The 21399-nt window shown below is 41.4% G+C and overlaps 1 protein-coding gene across 1 annotated transcript; it reads left to right on the top strand.

Annotated features, from left to right (window-relative positions):
* Nucleotides 1–2569: 2569 nt before the first annotated feature.
* LOC139389533 (kelch-like protein 20) lies at nucleotides 2570–17343 on the top strand. Its single transcript, XM_071136352.1, has 6 exons — nucleotides 2570–2706; nucleotides 3152–3309; nucleotides 4751–4934; nucleotides 6577–6720; nucleotides 7237–7370; nucleotides 17030–17343. Exons 1-6 carry the CDS (start codon nucleotides 2684–2686, stop codon nucleotides 17341–17343), a joined length of 957 nt encoding a protein of 318 aa, XP_070992453.1. The 5' UTR covers nucleotides 2570–2683.
* The last annotated feature ends 4056 nt before the right edge of the window (nucleotides 17344–21399 follow it).

Genomic DNA, 21399 nt, shown 5'->3' with positions numbered 1-21399 from the left:
TTTGTAGGTGACCAAATACCTATTTTCCACCATAATTTGCAAATAAATTCATAAAAAATCCTACATTGTGATTTTCTGGATTTTTTTAATCATTTTGTCTGTCATAGTTGAAGTGTACATATGATGAAAATTACAGGCCTCTCTCATCTTTTTAAGTGAGAGAACTTGCACAATTGGTGGCTGACTAACTACTTTTTTGCCCCACTGTAAGTGTTGTGTGTGAAGATTACAGTGATGCTGATCTCTTATTTATGCAGTGCCTCTTCTGACCCACAACAAAGTAAATATTCAGAATATTTTAGGTATTTCAGTGGACCTATAGGTAGAAATATAGACGGACCTACAGATAGAAATATAGACAGACCTACAGGTAGAAATATAGACGGATCTACATTTAGAAATATAGACGGATATACATTTAGAAATATAGACAGACCTACAGGTAGAATTATAGACGGATCTACAGGTAGAAATATAGATGGACCTACAGATTGTCACGTGGGACTAGGTGGGTGAAGGAATCAGGCGCAGAGAGTTCCAGTTGTGAAAAGTGCTGTTTAATACGGCACACAAAAATGATAAGCCCAACAACACAGGGCGCAGACAACAAAGTGCCTACCCAAAAACACAGGGCGCGGACAACAAAGTGCCTACCCAAAAACACAGGGCGCGGACAACAAAGTGCCTACCCAACAACACAGGGCGCGGGCAACAAAGTGCCTACCCAAAAACAGGGCGCGGACCACAAAGTGCCTACCCAAAAACACAGGGCGCGGACAACAAAGTGCCTACCCAACAACACAGGGCGCGGACAACAAAGTGCCTACCCAAAAACACAGGGCGCGGACAACAAAGTGCCTACCCAACAACATAGGGCGCGGACAACAAAGTGACTACCCAACAACACAGGGCGCGGACCACAAAGTGACTACCCAACAACACAGGGCGCGGACAACAAAGTGACTACCCAACAACACAGGGCGCGGACAACAAAGTGACTACCCAACAACACAGGGCGCGGACAACAAAGTGACTACCCAACAACACAGGGCGCGGACAACAAAGTGCCTACCCAAAAACACAGTGCGCGGACCACAAAGTGCCTACCCAACAACACAGGGCGCGGACAACAAAGTGACTACCGAACAACACAGGGCGCGGACAACAAAGTGCCTACCCAACAACACAGGGCGCGGACAACAAAGTGCCTACCCAACAACACAGGGCGCGGACAACAAAGTGCCTACCCAACAACACAGGGCGCGGACAACAAAGTGACTACCCAACAACACAGGGCGCGGACCACAAAGTGACTACCCAACAACACAGGGCGCGGACAACAAAGTGCCTACCCAACAACATAGGGCGCGGACAACAAAGTGACTACCCAACAACATAGGGCGCGGACAACAAAGTGCCTACCCAACAACACAGGGCGCGGACAACAAAGTGACTACCCAACAACACAGGGCGCGGACAACAAAGTGCCTACCCAACAACACAGGGCGCGGACAACAAAGTGACTACCCAACAACACAGGGCGCGGACCACAAAGTGACTACCCAACAACACAGGGCGCGGACAACAAAGTGCCTACCCAACAACACAGGGCGCGGACAACAAAGTGCCTACCCAACAACACAGGGCGCGGACAACAAAGTGCCTACCCAGAAACACAGGGTGCTAAGTCCAGAAAATATATCCACCTCTACCTAAAACGCACACACGTAACATAAAGACAATCCCGCACACAACAAGGGCGGGTACACGTACTTAAAATAGGGAAGCTCATTAAATCATACAACAGAACACAGGTGAAACTAATAAGACAAAACAAACAGACAAACGAAAAAGGGATCGGTGGTGGCTAAGAGGGAGCTGAGAGGAAGGTGAGATGTTCAGTGGGAGAGCTGATAGGGTCAGGTCAGACTGTAACAGCTCTATGCCCCTATGGCAATATGATCACTATACGAGTTTCACAACTCCAGTGTTTTGTACTGTATCATGCTGATGAAGCCAAAAGATCTCCAATAGTCTCTGGCAATAGACAGTATATTCTCTCACACAGACACACATGCAGTCTCCTCTCACTCTTTCTCTCTGTCTCACTCTCTCTCTCTGTCTCACTCTCTCTCTGTCTCACTCTCTCTTTTCTCACTCTCTCTCTTTTCTCACTCTCTCTCTATTCTCTCTCTATCTATCTATCTATCTATCTATCTATCTATCTATCTATCTATTTATCTATCTATCTCCCCTTACTGTATGTATGTATGTATGACGCCATTAAGTTTAAAGTCCTCTAAGTCTGGACAGAGACATTGCTGGCGGTGTTCTTTGTAATGGAATCCGGTCCATTCTAAATCATACAGTCTAAAGAAGCGTAAGGATTCTAAAGAAGCATGACAGGGGTTAGAATATCAGTCTTTCAGGATGTATGAGTCAGGACTCAGGATGGCACAGCTGGTGCCTGGTAAAGTGTATGGGCAGGGTAGAGGGGGCAGGCTCAGGCTCTAGGAGTTACATGTATCTGTATCCAGCAGGAAGAGAGACATCAAGCAGAAGAGAGTGCTGGGAAGTGAACATCTATAGATAGACAAGACTGTGAACGAGAGGTTTGACTAGCTGTCAAGGTGTCAAGAGAAAATATATTGTTGTGGAGATCTGACCTGGGAGCTGAGGAAACATGGGAGTGTACAATGAACAAGGGTAATTTGAAGTTGTGTGGTGTTCAGTATGTGTATGTTTTATGTTTGGAGTAAATTAATGACTGTCAGCTGTTTAGCATTTCTGAATCTTTATATTGGTGTTTTGAGAATGTATTTCGCATGAGAGACAGAATGATGACGGTGCAGTTAATAATGTCCAAGAAAATGCCACAGATCAGGATACACTTTGAAAGCTGAGAAATATGCACAAGATGTGCATATTTGACCCTTGGAGGCACCTTATAAATAATTGTACACTGTAAATACCAGATAATTTGAAAATTGTAAATGTGAATTATTACATAACATTTCATTCTAATCCTGTGTGTGTGTGTCTGTGTGTGTCTGTGTATGTGTGTGTGTGTGTGTGTGTGTGTGTGTGTGTGTGTGTGTGTGTGTGTGTGTGTGTGTGTGTGTGTGTGTGTGTGTGTGTGTGTGTGTGTCAGGGAGGCTCTTGGTGAACAAGAGACACAGAAGGGCATGACCCCCAAAGACCGACAAGGAGGGGTCAGTGGTCGCCATGGTATCCCAAGCCTCGTGTCGCTGCGTAGACAACAATCCCAACTCCCCCCTACAGATGTGTTCAACGACGTCATGTACATGGGTCAGTAACTCCCCCTTAAAGATCTGCTCATCTTTGTTCAACCTACGTGGTCAGTTACTCTGCCATACAATACAGTAGGTTGTAGGTACCATACAGAACATTAAGTATAATGCCGTCACATATCTCTAAAGGAGAAGGTGAATGCCAAGCAATATTTACAGGTATGTTTGTGTCAACCTGACAATTCAAGTCTGCAATTTGAGTGTTTCACAGATTGGTTCATATGAGCGCAAGCCAAAACTTATTAGATTCAGTTTGACAATTAGGATGGGATTTAGTCCAATGTGGTAAAGCAGAATATTGCTTTTGACTTTAAAAGGTTTAAACGCTTGAGCCAACATACACAGCATTTACTAATCTCAGTGAATGTTGGGGAAATTGCATTCAAAAGGCAGATTGTTGGGTGTCCATTGCTCTATAGCATGCTTTAGATTAAATCAATGGTGGGTATGTTCACTGGGGCTGGCTGAAATGTATTGAATTCAATAAATATACAGACTTAGCGATAACAAACTTATATTTTAGTTTGTGCTCCATATCGCTCTAAACTGAACTCCAGTCTGCAATATTTTTTTAAGCACTGCAGCTTATGCATATAGTTTTATCTACAGTGTTTTGGTTGGTGCAGACACTCATAACCTCCCTTGGCATGGAGGAATAGTGCACTGTGTACCTCATTCCTAATGTCACATGTCTCTCCTGAGGGAGAGGAGGGTGACATGTCCATAAATTCTCCCTAACCTCAGACATTAAGGACTGGTATTTTTGGAGGGGAAAGATCATATGAGTTGTCTGAATAAGGAACGGCCAATTATGGGTGTCAATGATGAGCTAAAATAAACTTAGTGTTGTTTGAGAATGCAAAAGATTGCAAATTAGTGCTTTAGATATCCTAGGTAAAATGGTATTTAGTAGTAGTAAGTGAGTGAGACCTCCCACTGGGCACAAACATCAGTTCAACGTCTAGTTTTGATTTACATTTGGATGAGTTGTCAACTAACGTGAATTCAACGTGAAATCAACAAAACATTTCACCATGTCATTAGATTTAGGTTAAAAGTTGGGTGAAGAAAAATATATAATTCCCTCACGTTGATGACCTTTTTCAAATCCAATCAGTTCTCCACGTTGATTCGACGTCATCACATTGATGATTTGGGTTGAAATTAAGTGGAAACAACGTTGATTCAACCATTTTTTTGCATAGTGGGTTGTAAGTGGTCCTCTTAATTGTAGTATTGAATATAGACCAAATTATACTGTATACATTACTGGTAATAATGAATCTCAAAGAATCAGAGGAGCAATCATGAGGAAATTACTATTCTAGTCATGAGTCTAAATAGTACCAGATAAATACAGACCTGTCAATAAAGTAACAAACTCCTTAACTGGTGTTATTCATCTGCACCTTCACATCAATGGCTGTTTCTACCTACAGTGGGCGGCTGGACCCAGCAGGATCCGTCCTGCCCGGTGGAACAGTTCTGTCCCCTGGAGAATGAGTGGAAGAACATGGCCTCCATGATCAATCACCGTGGTAACGTGGCCGTGTACGGCCTGGCCGGGAAGATCTACACGGTGGGTGGGTCCGATGGTGTCTCGTGCAAGAGCAGCGTGGAGAGGTAAGGGTGTTTCAAGATGGCTACCCATAGAACTGTTGGTAAAGCTTTAGTTCCTATTTCAGAGGGTCACAGTAAAGTGCTGTATGAGAAATATCCATCCCACACTGTGTGTCAGGGTGAGTGTGTGAATGGGCCGTTGTAGTGGTGAGTGTCTGTCGGTGGTCCGGTCAGAGGCTCAGGGCTGACAGGCATTCACTGCTGGGGTCTAGGGAGAGGAGGCTGGGTGTCTAGGCAGGGGGGACTGGGTTGGGGTGGGGGTGGTGGTCCAAGCAGTCAGAGAGGAATCTCCAGGATTGAGGTGTGATGGATATGATGGATCCGTGATGGATGTGGGGACAGACTGACAGGCCTCTTAATCAGCACCCTGAGGCCCAGCGCTGTCAGTGCTGAGTGCTAATACTGGAGGGAGGCCTCTACATGGTGGGGTTTGGGGGGGTGAGGGGTAGGGGGTGGGGAGGGAGGACTATGCATGGTAGGGCGTCAGGGGTGTGGATAGCATTACGTTGCCTAGAAATATCCATCACTTCTCAACTTCTGCAGTATCGCACGCTCTCATCACCTCTTTGGTCTTTGACCCGGCAGACTTCTCACTGTCTCAAACTCTCGGCTTTGTGAAGGGCTCACATGTTTTTTGGGGGTCAGTATAGTTTCACATAGAACCATCACCCTTCCCAAAAATCCCTTGAGGAACCCTATTTTTTTTGTGTATGTAGGTTCACCCATACTGAGAATTCATCATCATTCAGGCAGTTTCCTGCCATTTGTTAATGTGGATACAGCACATCCCCTTATCTCATTATCAGCTTGTTCCCTCAGAGCTCAACCTTTCCTTGTCGGTGTCTGTCTGTGGGAGAGCAGACAGCACCAGAGAGCAGCAGATGTGCCCTGGCCTCTCAGGGATCTCATTATTTGATTAGTGTCCTATTTGGGACTGCAGGAGAGAGAACACGTGTCTCTTGGGGCAGTCTGTCATACTTCCAATCAATTAACTGATGCCATGCTCAATCTATGATTTGTATTGTCACTTTATTCTCCAGGTATTACATTGATATAGATAGATGGTGATAGGTAATCATTAATATTGATGGTGATAGGTAATCACTGATTAAAGATGGTGATAGGTAATCACTGATATAGATGGTGATAGGTAATCACTGATAAAGATGGTGATAGGTAATCATTAATATTGATGGTGATAGGTAATCACTGATTAAAGATGGTGATAGGTAATCACTGATATAGATGGTGATAGGTAATCAATAATAAAGATGGTGATAGGTAATCACTGATTAAATATGGTGATAGGTAATCACTGATATAGATGGTGATAGGTAATCACTGATAAAGATGGTGATAGGTAATCACTGATATAGATGGTGATAGGTAATCACTGATAAAGATGGTGATAGGTAATCACTGATAAAGATGGTGATAGGTAATCACTGATATAGATGGTGATAGGTAATCACTGATTAAAGATGGTGATAGGTAATCACTGATTAAAGATGGTGATAGGTAGTCACTGATAAAGATGGTGATAGGTAATCACTGATAAAGATGATGATAGGTAATCATCCATAGTCCTCTACCTAATCTTGTTCACCAGACATGTCTTCACCCCCCACCCCCTTCCCCCTTGCAGGTACAACCCAGAGACCAACACCTGGACTAACGACGTGGCCCCACTGAGCAGCACCCGCAGTGGGGTGGCTCTGGTGGAGATGGATGGATATCTATACGCCCTTGGAGGATACGACGGCATGGTCTGCACCAACACTGTTGAGAGGTAAGGCCATGTTCTCATCAGTGGTTGCACTGTGGTTGAGATAGATGAATCATGACAAAGGTCCATGTCAAAATGCTCTTTAGATGTTATCTGTGAATTACCTGAATACTGTACGTAGGTGACAGCAAGATAACCAAGTTTGACCTGTTGACCTTTGATAGGCTTTTTAACAGGTGGCAGGTAGCTAGGTGGCAGGTAGTCGACAAGCTGAAAAATCTATCAATATGTCCTTGAGAAAGGTACTTATTAACCTTGATTGCTCCAGGGTCGCCGTTGATCATGGCAGACCCTTGCTGTGACCCCACTCTCCAAGGGTGTCTCACGGAGAGTTGGGATATGCAAAAACACATTTCCAATGCACACTTGTACATGTGGCGGACAGAGGAAATGGAGAATTGAAATATTTAGACATTTGTTTCTGTATCTCTGTTTAACTAGTGATAATATGAAGGAAGATAAGGAAAACATATTTGATAAAATCTTAGTTTTGTTTGTATATTCTTCGTATTCTACCAGATATGATCCCAAAATGAATAGCTGGACGAAGCAGGTACCGATGCTGAGCCGGCGTTCTGGGGCAACGGCTGCTGTGATGGATGGTCAGCTGTACGTGATTGGAGGCAGCGATGGCGACGCACCCATGAACACAGGTCTGAATAACACGTTAAGTTAACAGATGTACCCGACTAAATGTACGACATCAGAGGTGGCACCTCAGGTCCTAGAGTGGTGTGGCAAAAACAATATATATATAATTCTGGGGCCTGTAGTTTTACCTGATCTGGTGACCTAACCAGGTAAATCTTTGGACCTTATATGGTATGACATGATTCATCTGTCGTAAAAAAGGTTTAATATGGGCTATGATTAGACCAGAGTTTTTCTAATCAGGTTACATGGTTCGAAAAAACACAACTCTGTCAAACTGCAGCTACATTGTTCTTGTTCATATGAATTCTATTTCAAAGAAGGACTAGGTGGGTTTCCTACACACAGACAGAGACACAAAGAAAGCAACATGATGATTGGACAATGAAACTCATAGGGCTGAGCTTTCTTTATGCATCTTTGCGTCGTGTAGTCCTGCCCTATGCAACTGTAGGCCTGTGAAGTGGAGCAGAGCATGCTGGGTGATCTCCAGCTCAGAGGAGAAGTCAAGTGAGAGAAAGTTACAGGCATCCTTGTGTTTTCCCACCAGTTAGCTTTCATTGTGTTAGCCAATGCCAGTGTGTGTCCTTGTTGGTAACACACAAACAGACATAATACACTGACATATTGACAAGATAAATACTCTAACGGTCTGAAATTATAGATTGATTCCTTCATCTACAATAGTCCCGCACAACCTTTCAATTTATTATATTTAAATGGTTCTGAAGTATTGTTTGAATTTATATATTGAACGTTTTTTGGTTTGCCCAGATAAATTGCTCAATTTCTTTATTAAATGTTGTTTTGCCTATTTATCTTTTCTGTCTGGATAACAGATTGTGGACAACCTATTCCTGGTATTTACTGAATGTCTGTCTCTTACCAACTGAATAGTGTTGTGAATAGAGTTTGGCAGTTTTAATGGTGTACATTGTTAAAAAAAATAAACATATTTTTTTCAATTATCTTGTTGATTGATTACCAACCAAGACAATTGAGCATGACTACAACAGAAGAACCGTATCTCCACCTTTAAAAAAAACCTTGCTGCTTTGATCTGTGCAATCTGCAGCCTCCTAATGTCACTTTGCGATGCATTTACCCAGACCATAGAACAGTAGTTCACCTGACTCCCAATTAATGCTTGGGTTGTTTGCTTAAGAATCTTTCTCTGTAAATATTTAGCTTTCCTTCTGATCATGCATGCTGTTTCAATTATTATTAAAAAAAATGTAACTAGGCAAGTCAGTTAAGAACAAGTTCTTATTTACAATGACAGCCTACACGGGCTAAACCCAGACGACGCTGGGCCAATTGTGCACCACCTTATGGGACTCCCAATCACAGACGGTTGTGATACAGCCTGGATTCAAACCAGGGTGCCTGTAGTGACACCTCAAGCACTGAGATGCAGTACCTTAGACCACTGCGCCTCTCAGTTATTTGAGACGACCATGATAAGTAATTGTTTCTGAATCTGATTGGTTAAGACACACAAAGAGCCTGCAGTGACATTCTGATGTGGACTGAGAAATTTTGCGCGAGTGAATACATCATGAGGCAAATCAGCACTTTGTTCCTCTTTTTAATTAACGCATTGCATCAATATTTTTGTTTTACCCATAACAAAAGTGATTTAAAAGTGCTGAAGCAAATGCTACCTCTCCACACATTTTCCTGCTGCCCTGTACCACATTAGGACAGAATATATGATTGATCTGTGTCTGTACTGCAGAGCTCTATGGCCTTCTGATCTCTGGACATCTTACAGGGAGGGCCCAGAATTTGTCCTGGTAAGGTCATGTGGTCAGAAAAAAGTATAAACCCTCTACATTTTGAGGTTTCTTTGGTTTTTAAACAACTCTACAAAATGTTGCCGTTCTGGTCAAGCATAACAATGATGTGACCTTCTGTCTGGTACCAACACAAGCACACACACACACTCACACACACACGCTCACAGCACACACACAAACACGCTCACACACAAACACGCTCACACACGCTCACACACAAACACGCTCACACACAAACAAGCTCACACACACACACACACACACACACACACGCTCACACACACACACACAAGCACGTACTTGGCTTGGGCCACCATAGCTTAACTCGGGAGGGTTATGATGTGCAGCCAGTTGTCAGTGCATATTTCAGTCTGTGAGAAGAGAAAGTCTGGAAAATTCTCATAACCTTTTCAGCTTCTTAAACCCAGGACATTCTGGGTTTTGCTAGAAACAACACAGAAATCTAACATCATAGGTTACAGTAAACAGCAAGAACCCAAAAACCTGTTTGTAATTCTATTTCAGTGAGATCCTTATTTATATATTTTTAAGGGGTGATTCAGCTTTAATATTGCGGAAAAATTGTTGCTTCCGTCAATGTAATTGTCTGCATCATTTCTAATCCCCCATATATTATTTTGGTAAATATATATAGCCACACACATACATACACATACATACCCATATACAGTTGAAGTCAGAAGTTTACATACACCTTAGCCAAATACATTTAAACTCAGTTTTTACCAGTTCCTGATATTTAATCAGAGTAACAATTCCCTGTCTTAGGTCAGTTAGGATCACCTCTTTATTTTAAGAATGTGAAATGTCAGAATAATAGTAGAGAGAATGCATTATTTCAGCTTTTAATTCTTTCATCGCATTCCCAGTGGGTCAGAAGCTTACATGCACTCAATTAGTATTTGGTAGCATTGCCTTTAAATTGTTTAACTTGGGTCAAATGTTTTGGGTAGCCTTCCACAAGCTTCCCACAATAAGTTGGGTCAAGTCTGGCCCATTCCTCCTGACAGAGCTGGTGTATTTGAGTCAGGTTTGTAGGCCTCCTTGCTCGCACACACTTTTTCAGTTCTGCCCACAAATTTTCTAAAGGGTTGAGGTGAGGGCTTTGTGATGGCCACTCCAATACCTTGACTTTGTTGTCCTTAAGCCATTTTGCCACAACTTTGGAAGTATGCTTGGGGTCATTGTCCATTTGGAAGACCCGTTTGCAACCAAGCTTTAACTTCCTGACTGATGTCTTGAGATGTTGCTTCAATATATCCACATAATTGTCCTACCTCATGATGCCATCTATTTTGTGAAGTGCACCAGTCCCTCCTGCAGCAAAGCAGCCCCACAACATGAAGCTGCCACCCCCGTGCATCACGGTTGGGATGGTGTTCCTCGGCTTGCAAGCATCCCCATTTTTCCTCCAAACATAATGATGGTCATTATGGTTAAATTTTTGTTTCATCAGACCAGAGGACATTTCTCCAGAAAGTATGATCTTTGTTTCCATGTCCAGTTGCAAACCATAGTCTGGCTTTTTTATGGTGGTTTTGGAGGAGTGGCTTCTTCCTTGCTGAGCAGGCTTTCAGGTTATGTCGATATAGATACTTTTGTACCTATTTCCTCCAGAATCTTCACAAGGTCCTTTGCTGTTGTTCTGGGATGGATTTGCACTTTTCGCACTAAAGTACGTTCATCTCTAGGAGAGGTATGATAGCTTTGTGCTCCCATGGTGTTTATACTTGTGTACAATTGTTTGTACATATGAATGTGGTACCTTCAGGTGTTTGGAAATTGCTCCCAAAGATGAACCAGACTTGTGGAGGTCCACAATTTTTTTCTGATTCTTTTAATTTTCCCATGATGTCAAGCAAAGAGGCACTGAGTTTGAAGGTAGGCCTTGAAATACTTCCACAGGTACATCTCCTATTGACTCAAATTATGTCAATTATCAGAAGCTTCTAAAGCCATGACATAATTTTCTGTAATTTTCCAAGCTGTTTAAAGGCACAGTCAACTTAGTGTATGTAAACTTCTGACCCACTGGAATTGTGATACAGTGAATTATAAGTTAAATAATGTGTCTGTCAACAATTGTTGGAAAAATTACTTGTGTCATGCACAAAGTAGATGTCCTAACCAACTTGCCAAGACTTTAGTTTCTTAACAAGAAATGTGTGGAGTGGATGAAAAACAAGTTTTATTGACTCCAACCTAAGTGGATGTAAACTTCCGACTACAACTGTATATATGTATACATAACCATTCATACATATATAAGTATATACATACATACATATACATATGTACATACATGTTTTAGAATATAACTTTATTATTCCCTGCAAACCCTAACACCCCTCCCCCAATTGGAGTCAACTAATAAAAAATAACACTTAGGCTTCTACCTTCTGTATACATATTATACACATTTTACAGACACAATCTGTTTTACAATAGTTATATTTTGTTTGTTTTTAGTCCTTACTCTATTTCTGATGTCCATCCAGTTTGATTTCTATTTGCAACTGTGCTATTTCACAACATTTCTGACCTATATGCATTTTACAGACCCCGTATGTTATACATTGGTTATCTTGTTGTTATTACTCCCACCCTTCAGCTCCATTCAACCCCTCCCATCTATCTCTTAACGCCATTCATTTTGGGTTTCTATTTGCCATTTATTTTTCAACTGTGCTGTGATGCTTCAGAAAAGAACTGAACCTTTCTATTCTCATAGCTTCTACAGATTGTAGATTAAAGATAAACATTTTTGCTAAAATAATTACTATATTATTGATTGATTGACTATGACTTTTTATGGTCTTTAATGCAAGGCTGGCAGACAAGTTCCTCACTTTTCCCCCTACTACTTGCCTCTTACGTTTTTCTGGTAATGCTGCAACTAGTTTGTTGTAAGCAGACATTTCCATATGTCTGTGTTAGCTGCATGTATGACATAACTCCACCAGTCCTATTTATGATATCATTCACAAAAATGTTCATTTTTTAAACATTTTATCGAAAATATTAATATATTTTTTTATCATTTAGTACATTTGAGTTTAACCACAATAATTGTTGTATTATTTGTTCTGTCTTTTCAGGTGGATTAAACTGAAATTGCAACCAACTTTCTAAGGCTTTTTAAAATAATGATATTTTGGAGATTTTTTTGTTTTCAAACAACCGAAAGTGAGCAGTTGTAATCTGAATAAATGGAAAAAGGCCAATCTTGAACATGGGGTGAGACTTTCCTACCAATTTACTAGAGAACCATTTCAGATATCAATAGAACTTCTGTATGGCTGATGACTTTAGTGAGAAGTCTAGTGCTTTAATATTTAATCATTTCTGCCCTTCAAACTCATATTCGTTATATAAATAGGCCCTTTTAATTTTGTCTGGCTTGCCATTCCAAATAAAATTGAATATTTTTTGTTCATATAATTTAAAAAGCAGGTCACTTAGGTGTTCGGCAAAACCATAAGCAAATATGTAAACTGTGGTATGACTAAAGAGCTAATCAGGGTGTTTTTTGCACAAATAGACGGGTATTTTACTTTCCATGGTAGCAGGATCGTATCTATATTTGTTACATTTCTATAAAAATGTATTGGAGTGAGATCAAGTCTTTCTTTCGGGATGTGTATACCGAGTATGTCTACATCCCCGTCAGACCATTTTATTGGTAAAATACACGGTAATGTAAAAGTTGTACTTTTTTGTGATCCAACACGTAATATAGTGACACTTGTCATAATTTGCTTTTAGTCCAGAGAGGATAGCAAAAGTATCTAGATACACTATGAGGCTGTGGAGGGATTCTAATTGTGGTTTTAAAAGAAAAATGAATCATCAGCGTACAATGACACCTTTGATTTTAAGCCACGGATTTCTAATCCCTTAATATTATTGTTGGATATAATTTTAACAGCTTATATTTCGATGGCATTACTAAATAGATATGCCGATAGTGGACAACCTTGTTTTAATCCTCTTGACAGTTTAAAACTTTCTGAAATGTAGCCATTATTCACTATTTAACACGTAGGGTTACTATGCATAACTCGAACCCATTTTAGAAGAGATTCTCCAAAATTGAAATATTCTAGGCATTTATATTTAAACTCCAGTCATACTTTTTCAAAATCCTTTTCAAAATCAGCTATGAAAACCAGGCCTGCTGTACCTGATATTTCATAGTATTCTATTGTTTCTAGTACTTGTCTTATATAATCTCCAATGTATTGTCCATGTAAAAAACCTGTCTGATTAGGATTAATAATATCTGACAATACCTTTTTAATTCCATGTGGCAAGAATTTAATTTTAATTACGCTGATCATTTAAGCATTACCAGGCATTTAATTCCATGTGCCAAGCACCACTGCACTGAGGATAGGAAACTCTGTCACCACCGATAAATCCACTATAATTGAGAATTTCAATAAGCATTTTTCTACGGCTGGCCATGCTTTCCACCTGGCTACCCCTACCCCGGTCAACAACACTGTACCTCCCACAGCACCTCGCCCAAGCCTTCCCCATTTCTCCTTCTCCCAAATCCAGTCAGCGGATGTTCTGAAAGAGCTGCAAAAGCTGGACCCCTACAACTCCGTCGGGATAGACAATCTGGACCCTTTCTTTCTAAAATTATCTGCTAAAATTGTTGCAACCCATATTACTATCCTGTTCAACCTCTCTTTCGTGTCGTCTGAGATTCCAAAAGATTGGAAAGCAGCTGCGGTCATCCCCCTCTTCAAAGGGGGGGGCACTCTTGACCCAAACTGCTACAGACCTATATCTATCCTACACTGCCTTTCTAAGGTCTTCGAAAGCCAAGTCAACAAGCAGATTTCCGACCATTTCGAATCCCACCACACCTTCTCCGCAATGCAATCTGGTTTCAGAGCTAATCATGGGTACACCTCGGCTATGCTCAAGGTCCTACAATATATCTTAACCGCCATCGATAAGAAACAATACTGTGCAGCCGTATTCATCGACCTGGCCAAGGCTTTCGACTCTGTCAATCACCACATCCTCATCGGCAGACTCGATAGCCTTGGTTTCTCAAATGATTGCCTCGCATGGTGTGTCAAATCGAAGGCCCTGTTGTCCGGGCCTCTGGCAGTCTCTATGGGGGTGCCACAGGGTTCAATTCTTGGGCCACCTCTCTTCTCTGTATACATCAATGATGTCGCTCTTGCAGCTGGTGAGTCTCTGATCCACCTCTACGCAAATGACACCATTCTGTATACTTCTGGCCCTTCTTTGGACACTGTGTTAACAACCATCCAGACAAGCTTCAATGCCATACAACTCTCCTTCCGTGGCCTCCAACTGCTCTTAAATACAAGTAAAACTAAATGCATGCTCTTCAACCGATCGCTGCCTGTACCTGCCCGCCCGTCCAGCATCACTACTCTGGACCGTTCTGACTAAGAATATGTGGACAACTACAAATATCTAGGTGTCTGGCTAGACCGTAAACTCTCTTCCAGACTCACATCAAACATCTCCAATCCAAAGTTAAATCTAGAATTGGCTTCCTATTTCGCAACAAAGCTGCCTTCACTCATGCTGCCAAACATACCCTCGTAAAACTGACCATCCTACCGATCCTCGACTTCGGCGATGTCATTTACAAAATAGCCTCCAACAGCCTAAATTGGATGCAGTCTATCACAGTGCCATCCGTTTTGTCACCAAAGCACCATATACTACCCATCACTGCGACCTGTACGCTCTCGTTGGCTGGCCCTCGCTTCATACTCGTCGTAAAACCCACAGGCTCCAGGTCATTGACAAGACCCTGCTAGGTAAAGTCCCCCCTTATCTCAGCTCGCTGGTCACCATAGCAGCACCCACCTGTAGCACGCGCTCCAGCAGGAATATCTCTCTGGTCACCTCCAAAACCAATTCTTCCTTTGGCCGCCTCTCCTTCCAGTTCTCTGCTGTCAATGACTGGAACGAACTACAAAAATCTCTGAAACTGGAAACACTTATCTCCCTCGCTAGCTTTAAGCACCAGCTGTCAGAGCAGCTCACAGATTACTGCACCTGTACATAGCCCATCTATAATTTAGCCCAAACAACTACCTCTTCTCCTACTGTATTTATTTATTTATTTATTTTGCTCTTTTGCACCCCATTATTTTTATTTCTACTTTGCACATTCTTTCACCGCAAATTTACCATTCCAGTGTTTTACTTGCTATATTGTATTTACTTCGCCACCATGGCCTTTTTTTTTGCCTTTACCTCCCTTATCTCACCTCATTTACTCACATCATAAATATACATATTTTTCTACTGTATTATTGACTGTATGTTTGTTTTTCTCCATGTGTAACTCTGTGTTGTTGTATGTGATGAAACTGCTTTGCTTTATCTTGGCCAGGTCGCAATTGTAAATGAGAACTTGTTCTCAACTTGCCTACCTGGTTAAATAAAGGTGAAATAAGTCAAATTTAGCTAGAATTTTTGCTTCACAACACTGAAGTGTAAGAGGCCTCCAATCTTTTAAATGGACTGGATCTTCATATTTACCACTTGGATCCAGTTTCAGTAATAATGAAATCAGACCTTCTTGTTGCGTGTCTGATATTCTACCACTTATATAGGAGTGGTTAAAACATACTAATAATGATTCTCTGAGTATATCAAAAATGTTTGGGTATACTTCCACTGATATGCCATCCGGCCCTGGAGTTTTCCCAGCCTTAAAGGCTTTAATTGCATCAAGAAGTCCCTCCTGTGTAATTTGGCCTTCACATGAGTCTTTCTGTACAGATGTTAATTTTACATTGTTAATAGGAAAAAATCCATACAATTAGCTTCGGTTAGTGGAGATGGAGGAGACATATTCTTAAAGTACTTTACTAACTCTTTCAAAATATCATTTGGTGAATCATTCGTGACTCCATCATCTCCAAGTTTCAATACATTTGTTTTGGTAACGTTTCTATTTTGAAGATTGAAAAATAATTTGGTGCATTTTTCCCCATATTCCATCCAGTTTGCATTTTTTTAGTACAGTTTTTATTGCTGTCTATCTGTACAGTTAGTCCATCAATTTCCTTTGTTAATATGGACTCTTTTGATCTAAATTGCTTTTGTTTTATAGATGAGTACTGAATTGCATAGCCTCTAAAGGCACATTCTTCTGTACCTATGTTATGTCGAAGAAAAGTCAAGTAGGCTTTTATAAAATGTCCAATATCCTCGCCCATGTGGAAATTCTGTAAGGGGCGACAGGGTACCCTAGTGGTTAGAGCGTTGGACTAGTAACCCAAAGGTTGCAAGTTCAAATCCCCAAGCTGACAAGGTACAAATCTGTCGTTCTTCCCCTTAACAGGCAGTTCTGCCCCCACTGTTCCTAGGCAGTTAACCCACTGTTCCTAGGCAGTCATTTAAAATAAGAATTTGTTCTTAACTGACTTGCCTAGTTAAATATATAATATATATGCCAATTATATTTCAGTGGAATTACCAGAATCACATGTAGAAAACCACAACAACAAAATATAACTCTGTATTTCCCCCCTGAATGACCTCCCCCCTGTGTCTATTCCATAGTCTGTTTCGTGGTCTATCTGTCTCGTGGAACTTCTGTTCTGTAGTCTTCTGTTCCATGGACTGTGGCTGTTTTGTGAATCTTCTGTTCCATAGTCTGTGTTTGTTTCGTGGACCTTCTGTTCCGTACTCTGTGTCTGTTTTGTGATGTGAGTAAATTATGTAATTCTACAGTATATTTGTTTCACAGCCTGTCTGTGTATTTGGTTTTCTGTATCTGTGTGTGACCTGAGTCTGTTTGTGACCTGTCTGTGTTCTGTGATCCCCAGTGGAGCGATTCAATCCCTTGGATGGGATGTGGTATGTGTGCACCCCCATGATGACCCCTAGAGAGAACGCAGGCTGCTGTGTGTACCTGGGACGTCTGTTCGTGGCCGGAGGAAGAGATGAACTCAACCTGGAGCTCAGCGCTGCAGAGAAGTTTGATCCAGACACTCTGAGTTGGACCCCCGTCAAACGCATGAGATGCAAGAGAAACAAAGCAAGTGATTGGTCACGTACACCCTTTCTGGCCACCCTATTGGTCAGATCATTTCCCACATCAACATCAACCAAATCTCCAGATACTGACATAATTGGCTGATAACACACAGCCTTTCAAAGAGCAAGTAATGCAACTCTAGTCAGATATGGTTACTTTTAATGTCGATGTCTGCATGTAGGAAGATATCCATTGTTTTTATGATATCATCTTGCACAGTCAACCTCTCCTGTCCCCCTCTTTCAGATGTCTCTGGTGGTGTTCAATGGGTCGTTGTTGGCTGTGGGAGGATCTGATGGCATCACCAATCTGAAAACAATAGAAGTCTATAACCATGACTCAAATACATGGAGGTATGTGTTAGGTTCTTATTTTTCAGAGTAAATAACTCACGGACATATTACTCCCTTCAAGGGATCTGACTTCACAACCTGACCTCAACCCCTCCTTCACCTAATCCACAGATGTCCATCTGTCTCCCCTATATCAACACGTTGATCTCCTCCCGTCCACACTTCACATTCCAAAGCCATCTGTCTTTCTACAGAGAACCATTAACTTCGGACATAAAACTCAGTCTCTTTCACTCCTCATATTATACGCTTCTTCTATCATTTATTTAATATCTCAATGTTCAAAATGTCGAATCCAACAGTCCCTCCTCTTGAACAATAGCATCCTAATGTTAAATGTATATATACTTTGAATTTACTAATAAATTATAAACAATGATAATAAAACATACATTTTTAAAAACTAACAAATGATTATAAAACATGAAGTAAACAAACTAACAAATGGAACAAACAATGAACAAACATTCACCGCGAGGTTTACAAATTCAGAGACTTATGGCCTCTGTACTATGATCACACAATTTTATTTCCTTCTACCATCACACAACAAAATGCCATTCCAGCTGAATCTGTGGTCTCGTTCTATGTCAGATGGAGCATCTTTTAGTTTCTCCACATCCCCCTTCTGGTTCCTAAGAAAGTAATAGCACAAGACTTGGAAAGCAACAAATAATATAAAACATAACAGTATTAACAATATGATAAGCTATGCATAATTATATATGCATGAAAACCAAAGTCTGAGACCATGACAATTCCCACTCTCTCTTCACCTATGCCTCCCGGATACATTCCTGCTGGGTTCCACAAAATTGAAAGCTCAAAAAAACTTCCTCATGCTTTCGCCCAGACTTCCTCTTTAGGCCCCAGGTTCCGAGAGGTGTTCCCAAGTCATGTCATTTTCACTTTGTTCCCCATCTCCTCCATTTCACCTGACAGGAACATCATCTGATATGCAAGTGCTTATCCCTAATCCACATTACATCCTCTTGAGGTAACTCAGCACTGTATATGCTTTCACATCAATGCCTTCAACATTTTGTTCAGAGTACAATTACCCCTCTATCCTCTATCATATGATGCATTAACCAGTAAAGCAGCTAACCAGTGATCCAACTATGATGTTTATAGTAGCACCCAGACCCAACCCAGCTGTATGTCTTATGATGGAATCTAGTCTCTCTCTCTCTCTCCACTTCGTCTGTCATGGTGGACCTCACTTCCCGTGAGAACTATGCCCCACCTCCCCAAGGAGAGACATGACTATCTTTACTGCTGCAGGTACTGTACGGAGTAGTGTGTGTCCCAAACCAACACTGTCCCAACACCCCCCTGCCTGGTGTCTCTTGATGTACACTCAATCTCCAGAATTCAGCCTGTGCCCTTGGTTATATCTCCGCTTTCACCTGAGGATATACACACTGCAACACATGGGTCATTTCCTGACAACATATTTTGTGACATTTGAATAACCGCATCCCCTGTCCCCCAGTTACCAATCCATGTGGCATGCGTCCTCAAACTGATATCCTAACAATGCTACGAAAGTAACCACTGCTACATCCAACATGGCCCATGACTATAGTCTCACAATACCCCTCATTTGCTCAGTAGTCCAATTCCATGCTATCAATATAGCATCCTTCGCTACTTGTACTGCTCCTTCAGTTACTGTCCCTACAGCTCCATCAGTTACTGTCCCTACAGCTCCTTCAGTTACTGTCTCTACAGCTCCTTCAGTTACTGTCCCTACAGCTCCTTCAGTTACTGTCCCTACAGCTCCTTCAGTTACTGTCCCTACAGCTCCTTCAGTTACTGTCCCTACAGCTCCATCAGTTACTGTCCCTACAGCTCCATCAGTTACTGTCCCTACAGCTCCTTCAGTTACTGTCCCTACAGCTCCATCAGTTACTGTCCATACAGCTCCTTCAGTTACTGTCCCTACAGCTACTTCAGTTACTGTCCCTACAGCTCCATCAGTTACTGTCCCTACAGCTCCATCAGTTACTGTCCCTACAGCTCCATCAGTTACTGTCCCTACAGCTCCATCAGTTACTGTCCCTACAGCTCCTTCAGTTACCGTCCCTACAGCTCCTTCAGTTACTGTCCCTACAGCTCCTTCAGTTACTGTCCCTAGAGCTTCATCAGTTACTGTCCCTACTGCTCCTTCAGTAACTATCCCTACAGCTCCATCAGTTACTGTCCCTACAGCTCCTTCAGTTACTGTCCCTACAGCTCCATCAGTTACTGTCCCTACAGCTCCTTCAGTTACTGTCCCTACAGCTCCTTCAGTTACTGTCCCTACAGCTCCTTCAGTTACTGTCCCTACAGCCCCTTCAGCTACTGTCCCTACAGCTCCTTCAGATACTGTCCCTACAGCTCCATCAGTTACTGTCCCTACAGCTCCTTCAGTTACTGTCCCTACAGCTCCATCAGTTACTGTCCCTACAGCTCCTTCAGTTACTGTCCCTACAGCTCCATCAGTTACTGTCCCTACAGCGCCTGCCATGAGAATACCTCCTGCATGTAATCTTTCAAATGTTTGCCGGCTGTTAAATATTGGAGAAACATGAATGAGTTGGGAATAATATCCAACCTAACAAAACTCTGAGTCACAGGTGTCCTGAAAGTTTACCATAGTGTCTGAAATGCCACCACTATCTCTTCTACTCTCACCATGATCTGGGTATGTGTAATGTTCAACTAAATCCCCATATTGTGTACAGTTAGCTGTCCTCCCTCTCCTATGAGCTATTTCCTGTAACAATATACAGTCTCTGGGAATGATACTCCTCTATCATTACATCTATCCCATAACACACTATACTCCTAATGCATTTTCGACAGTTATAAACATATTAACACATTCTGAAATCAGTTAGTCAATGTACATCATTCCCTCCTCTGGAACAATGAACACCCTCATGTTCCACCAAACCTTAAGACATATTGACTTGAATAGAACATAGAAACAAAGTGTATGTTTAATTAACTTCTTGGTGACAGGGGGCAGTGTTTTCACATCCGGATGAAATGCATGCCCAAATTCAACTGCCTGCTACTCATCCCCAGAAGATAAGATATGCATGTTATTAGTAGATCTGGATAGAAAACTGTTCTAAAACTGTTCTAAAACTGTTTGAATCATGTCTGTGAGTATAACAAAACTTATTTAGCTGTCATCCCAAAACTTAAGTAACTGTCATCCCTTATTAACATATATTTTCCTTTCTATTAGCAGCCTGAACACAGTACCACTGTATAAGTACCACAAAGACCAGGACCTCAGGGAACTGGTGATTTTCCCTTTCTAAACACAACACGTGATTCAAAAACCTGTTAAATCAAAATAAACTAATTAAAAAAATGTATCAACTTAGAATTACAACTCTTATAACTCCCTACGGAAATAATATTAATCTCCTAAGGTAATGAAACAATTTGGATAGAGAATGGTGTTTCTCATGAATTTTATAATTAAATCCCCCTGTTCCATTAATTTCTAATGAGGTTGATCATTCCTCATTAGGATTTTTTTTGTATACAGGGCTTTCGACACCATTAAAATGTTTCCTCTCCCTTTCATTCCCTGTCCTTTGGAAACCATTTAAATACCTCTTCAAATCATTTCCATTCTCTTGCATACCCAATTTAACTGAATTGAAAAGACCCCAAAGACCCCAACTCACACAACACGGCAACAGTATCTCTCCACCGAGTCTAACGATTCACTGGTCTCCTTTTCCCATGATTCTCCATAACCACCACACCACATAAAATAATTAAAAGTTCATTTTAGGTT

This window comes from Oncorhynchus clarkii, chromosome 30, assembly GCF_045791955.1.
Source record: "Oncorhynchus clarkii lewisi isolate Uvic-CL-2024 chromosome 30, UVic_Ocla_1.0, whole genome shotgun sequence".
Lineage (NCBI taxonomy): Eukaryota > Metazoa > Chordata > Actinopteri > Salmoniformes > Salmonidae > Oncorhynchus > Oncorhynchus clarkii.
The sequence above is the reverse complement of the archived record's forward strand: the minus strand, read 5'-3'. Positions and strand labels throughout refer to the sequence as shown.